General features: G+C 38.6%; 1 protein-coding gene across 3 annotated transcripts in view; it reads right to left on the minus strand.

Annotated features, from left to right (window-relative positions):
* GNAQ (guanine nucleotide binding protein (G protein), q polypeptide) overlaps positions 1-5,477 on the minus strand; it is a 252,662-nt gene that overhangs the window by 208,036 nt on the left and 39,149 nt on the right. For all 3 annotated transcript variants that reach the window (XM_010851137.1, XM_010851135.1, XM_010851134.1), the window contains exon 2: positions 2,811-2,995. In XM_010851137.1, coding sequence (XP_010849439.1) covers positions 2,811-2,995 — 185 coding nt within the window. The remainder of the gene's footprint in view (positions 1-2,810; positions 2,996-5,477) is intronic.

Below are 5,477 nucleotides of genomic sequence, written 5' to 3' on the forward strand. Positions count from 1 at the left end.
CAGTTGTTTATGCTTACAAATGATTTACTTACTCATAAAGCAAGTATTTTTATGAACACTATTGTGTACAAGATACTATGCCAGGGTCAATGAAAAATGCCAAGATAGAACTTGCAAAGAATGCCAAGATTTACTTTCAAAGAGCCTAGAAGCTAGTCAGGAAAATAAGATTAATACCCAAATCATCACAACTAATACAAGCTAGGCAATTATCAATACTCCACTGTAGGTTCTGCTAAAGGGGGTGGGATCACTTAGTGCTACATAGGGAGCAGAGAAGAACTCCGGGACGAAGCGGCAGCTGGGTGGAAAAGCAAGGAGACAGACAACATTATTTCCTTAATAAGCTTTAATAAAGGCAAGGAGGGGCAGAGCTCAGGAAGTTAATGGAGGAAGCAAGGGGTGAAACTTTAAAACTCATGTGTGTTGTAGAGAAATGGAGCAAATGTGAGAGTGATTTTTGTTATGAACTGAAAGGAATTAAACATTTTAAGGAATTCAGGGGTCAGCACACTCTAATATCACTGTATTAGGTAGTATGTTAAGTAACCAAGAGACATGGGAAGATTTCATAGGCTAATTATGATCTCTGAGAAAAATTTGTATTATTACAGTACTGTTTTATGATGTTGATTCTTAACTGAATGGTATCCAACACAATAAAGCCTACTTAACTAGAAGTGATAAAAAGAGCTCAAATAACATACATTGAGCATTCTTCTATGTGTTCTATGATTAAGGCATAAATTTCACATCATCTTCTACATCTATATGACTGTACAATGTCTTCATGTGCAAATCTAACATCAAGGCAAGATCCCTTTGAAAGAGTCTTCTGGAGCACCAAGAAAAATGGTTTAGACGTATAATTAAGGAGTTGGTATGGTACTTTAATGTATAGAAAGAAAGTGAAGTTGCTCAGTCGTGTCCGACTCTTTGTGACCCCATGGACTGTAGCCTACCAGGCTTCTCTGTTCATGGGATTCTCCAGGCAAGAATACTGGAGTGGGTTACCATTTCCTTCGCCAGGGAATCTTGCCCACCTAGGGACTGAACCAGGGTCTCCCGCATTGAAGGCAGACACTTTAACCTCTGAGCCACCAGGGACTGGCATTATGTATGTGTATATATATATATATGTATTGATAAGACATATATACACACATCAATTACACCACACATGCGATAACCAGAATTCATCAGATCACATTATCAACCAACTGTAGTCATAGGGTATTTAAAAAAAAAAAAAAAAATTTCTTCAACAGAATACTCACAACTGCAACAAAACAAGCACGCCACCTATTTTAGAAACCCACTACACTAAGATTTCTGACGGGGAAATGTCCTGATCCTTTTAAAGTCAGACTGCTTCCGTATCCAGACAGCTTCCTGTGATTCAGGTACCATATTTCCACGAACCTACTCAGATCTTTCCATTCTTGAGAGGAGAAGCTGGGAGGACTATTTGTGGAAGGCCTCGCTGTTATTTGTGGAGAGACTCTCACTGCCATCGGAAAATGAAGTGTGAAGGTATCAATTAGATAAGAAACAGCCAGTTCATTTTAAGGAACCACCTCCAAAAAAAGAAATGCCTGATTTGAAAATGATCTGTATATTTAGAAGCTTCTAAATAGTAAAAGAAGTGGAGGTACAGAGAACTGCTTTATTTTACCAATGATTCATGCTTGTGAGTTACATCTCAGCATATGAGTCATACTGGGCATGCAGACTTCTTGTTAGTACCCATTGATCCTGGTATATGAAAATATCCTCAAGAGCAGACTATCACGAGTACTAAGAGAATGAAAATGAATGCTTTGATTGAAGGTCCTCAAACAACTGCAGGTACAAATGTAGTGTTTTGTCAACAAAAGGTTAAGGTTTTATCAACTTGCAAGATCAGCACCTACATGTTGTAAGGAATGAAGACTGCCTCCACCCTTAGACATTCTGATTGATTAACAGGAAGGGAAGACGTTTCTACAATTCTGCTTCCCTCATACACTCCCAGCATAAACTCAAACCTGAGGACACCCTCAGATGCACCAAACTTGTTAGGGATCATGTAGTTATAATATTTGGAGGGTAAGCAATGACAGCATTTGTTTTCACCTGAAGAAAAAAATCTGGCTTTCTATTTCAATTAAGAAATAATGCTGAATATTGGGAAAGTTTGCTTGGTTTTTAAAAAGCTGAAAATTTAGATTTTTTTCCCCTAACCCTTTCTCAAGTGGTTTTAGAACTTTCCATTATTTTAACACAACTGCAGGGAAACGTGTTTGAAAGGTTACTGGAAGTGACAGATGGGCTTATTTTGAAATAAAATTAAGCCTGTGGTACTACTGAAAGGAAGTCACGAAATCCAAAATTAAACTGGACAGAATGGTCTGAAGCTGTTTTGTTCTTTGTTCAAGGAAGCACAAAGAGTGGGAGGCTGAGGCAAGGCCACCACTTCTCATTTGAATCCCCTCACTTGGGTCAATTTGTCTTGAACTGATAAAACTCTCTTCTTAATGTAACATACGCCCCCACATTTTAAACATCCATACACCTACTGTCAAATATCCAGACATGTCCTTCACTGATATCACTAAGAATACAACTCCAATCTTTTATAGCTGTGACTTTATAAAGACTTAAGGAGGAAAAAACACTTATAAACAACTGTGCTGAGCTATTAAAAACCCCATTTTAGGATGAGATGGAAAATGCCCATTTAAAAAAGACAGTGTGCATCCCAGACATGTGAAGAGACCATTCGCCCTGGGATGGCTCTGCCAGCCGTTCTCAGGAGGAGCCACGCCTACCTTATTGTGCTCGTACTTGTAGGGGATCTTGAGCGTGTCCATGGCTCTGATCATAGCCTGCATGGCCGTGAAGATGTTCTGATACACCAGCTTGGTGAAGCCCCTTTTGTCTTCATCAGAGTAGCCCGACCCATGGATGATTCTCATCTGCTTGATAAATGTACTCTTGCCACTCTCTCCTGTCCCTGCAAGAGAAACGACAGCAGCTCATCAGACCATGAGACCTGCTCACAGTCTCCCAGACAACTACACTATTAACAGGAACAGGCCTTGGATGTGGCATCCTGAGGGCCTGCTGAGAGGAGCATCACAGGAGAGCAGCATTACCAGAGGGGGAAGTGCCACCGAGGGTGAACACTCAGCAAGATGACAGGAGTGAGACTCCAGCTCAGAGGCAGAGTTTAAAAAAATAAATAAACAAGTGTCACCTTTTTGGAAGCCACTCAGCATGGAATTTTGATAGTGATTTGTAACCATGTATCTTATAAGAAACACAATGAAAGCAGCATGGTTTGAACAGAATAAACAGTTGATAAAGCTCTCTTCCCTGCAGTATGTCTGAAATGCTTTCAGCAGACTGGGATGTTTAGCCAGGATCTGGATCTGGAGATGACAGTGCACTCATACAAATGCAGTTCAGACATCAGTAAGACAACATGCAGGAAAATTTCTAGACACTTTCTCTTACTTTAAAATGGGGTATATGGAGAGCACAGTATCCAGGTAAGAATCCAGATCCTTCAGGATAGCAAGTAGCAACTGTATTTATTTCCAGGGGGTTTGCTTGGCTGAGTTATGTCAAGGAATCACTCAATTCAGGAAAGATACAGGAACTCTCCTTCTTTCTGCCCACTCTTAACTATGACACAGAAATTCACTGTTACTGAATTTTTTTCTTCTGTGTTCTCATTTTCCCCTTTTTCAGTATTCTTTTTTGGTCACCATGAGCCTACAGAGAATTCATAACAAAGCTACAATGCCCATTGGGGAGGAGGAAAGACAGAAAGATGATATCATTTCACTGAATGACAACACATTTCTTCTACGGTGAATCTGAAACTATAAACCTAAAAACTTCATTTTTTAAAACGTAAGTTGTTTTGGTGGGCGTGCAACTTCATTTCTGAATATCTCTCACTCACTTTCAAATCTCCTTGAAATTTTCAAAATAATAAATGTCCTCCCCTAACGATGTGGGGAGAAAAATAAAAGTTTTTAGGATAGTAAGCAAAGCAGAATATAATAATAATAATAATACTCAAGATGATTGTAGTACCCTTGCTGCCATTTCCTATCAACAAGACATTAAAAAAAAAAAAGGTGGAAAAGGAGAACTGAAAACTAGCAATACGACATCTGTCCTAATTTTGTTTGGTTTTTCTGGTGGTTGGATTTCATTACTATCTTTATAAACAATCATGAAAAATTCAAATAAGTATTACAGTTTTCATAGAAGCATTCTTAAACGACTACAGATGTCTTGGTAAACACAGAAGCCTCACATAATTACAAAGATGACTTCTAGCCCCATAGTCCTGTGGTCGCCAATTCTTAATCCTTTTCATATGACCTTTAATAAAGTGATCTGGAATTTCTTGAAATATTAAGTTAACACTTCATCATTTTCATATGATTTTAATAAAGTGATTCAGAATTCCTTGAAGTATAAAGTATATGAAAAACATATTCATAGCAATATGAATGCGATCAACACATTTTAACAAGATTAATGCAAGGAGTTAAAAATGAACATATAATTCCATCCATGAATACTACCGTGGGGGTGGGGTGGGGAGGTAATATCTAAAGAGAAGTATCCCCAATGGAAATAAAGCTAGGAAATTGTTTATCATTAGCAATCAACAATTTATAGGAAGAAATCAGTATCTTTACTTTTCTGAGCAATTCAAAGTATGGAAGAAAAAGATCCAAATTGCTTCTCTGTTTATTATCCTTATCCCAGATATCCTTATCCTTGCTCTGAGGGCCCAACTAAAGACATAATCGTCAAATCAGAACCTCTGCCAGTTTCTTCCACACCAAAAACAGAAAGAAACCTTAACATGTGAGGTTACCTGACCTGCCTCTTGAGAAACCTATTTGCAGGTCAGAAAGCAACAGTTATAATTGGACATGGAACAATAGGCTGGTTCCAAATAGGAAAAGGAGTACATCAAGGATGTATATTGTCACCCTGCTTATTTAACTTATATGCAGAGTACATCATGAGAAACGCTGGACTGGAAGAAGCACAAGCTGGAATCAAGATTGCCGGGAGAAATATCAATAACCTCAGATATGCAGATGATACCACCCTTATGGCAAAAAGTGAAGAGGAACTAAAAAGCCTCTTGATGAAAGTGAGAGCAGAGTGAAAAAGTTGGCTTAAAGCTCAACATTCAGAAAACTAAGGTCATGGCATAGATCTATTTCATGGGAAATAGATGGGGAAACAGTGGAAACAGTGTCAGACTTTATTTTTTGGGGCTCCAAAATCACTGCAGATGGTGACTGCAGCCATGAAATTAAAAGACGCTTACTCCTTGGAAGGAAAGTTAGGACCAACTTAGATGGCATATTCAAAAGCAGAGACATTACTTTGCCAACAAAGGTCCGTCTAGTCAAGGCTATGGTTTTTCCAGTGGTCATGTATGGATGTGAGCTGGA

This window comes from Bison bison, unplaced genomic scaffold (genome assembly GCF_000754665.1).
Source record: "Bison bison bison isolate TAMUID 2011002044 unplaced genomic scaffold, Bison_UMD1.0 scf7180017864298, whole genome shotgun sequence".
NCBI classification, from domain to species: Eukaryota; Metazoa; Chordata; class Mammalia; order Artiodactyla; family Bovidae; genus Bison; species Bison bison.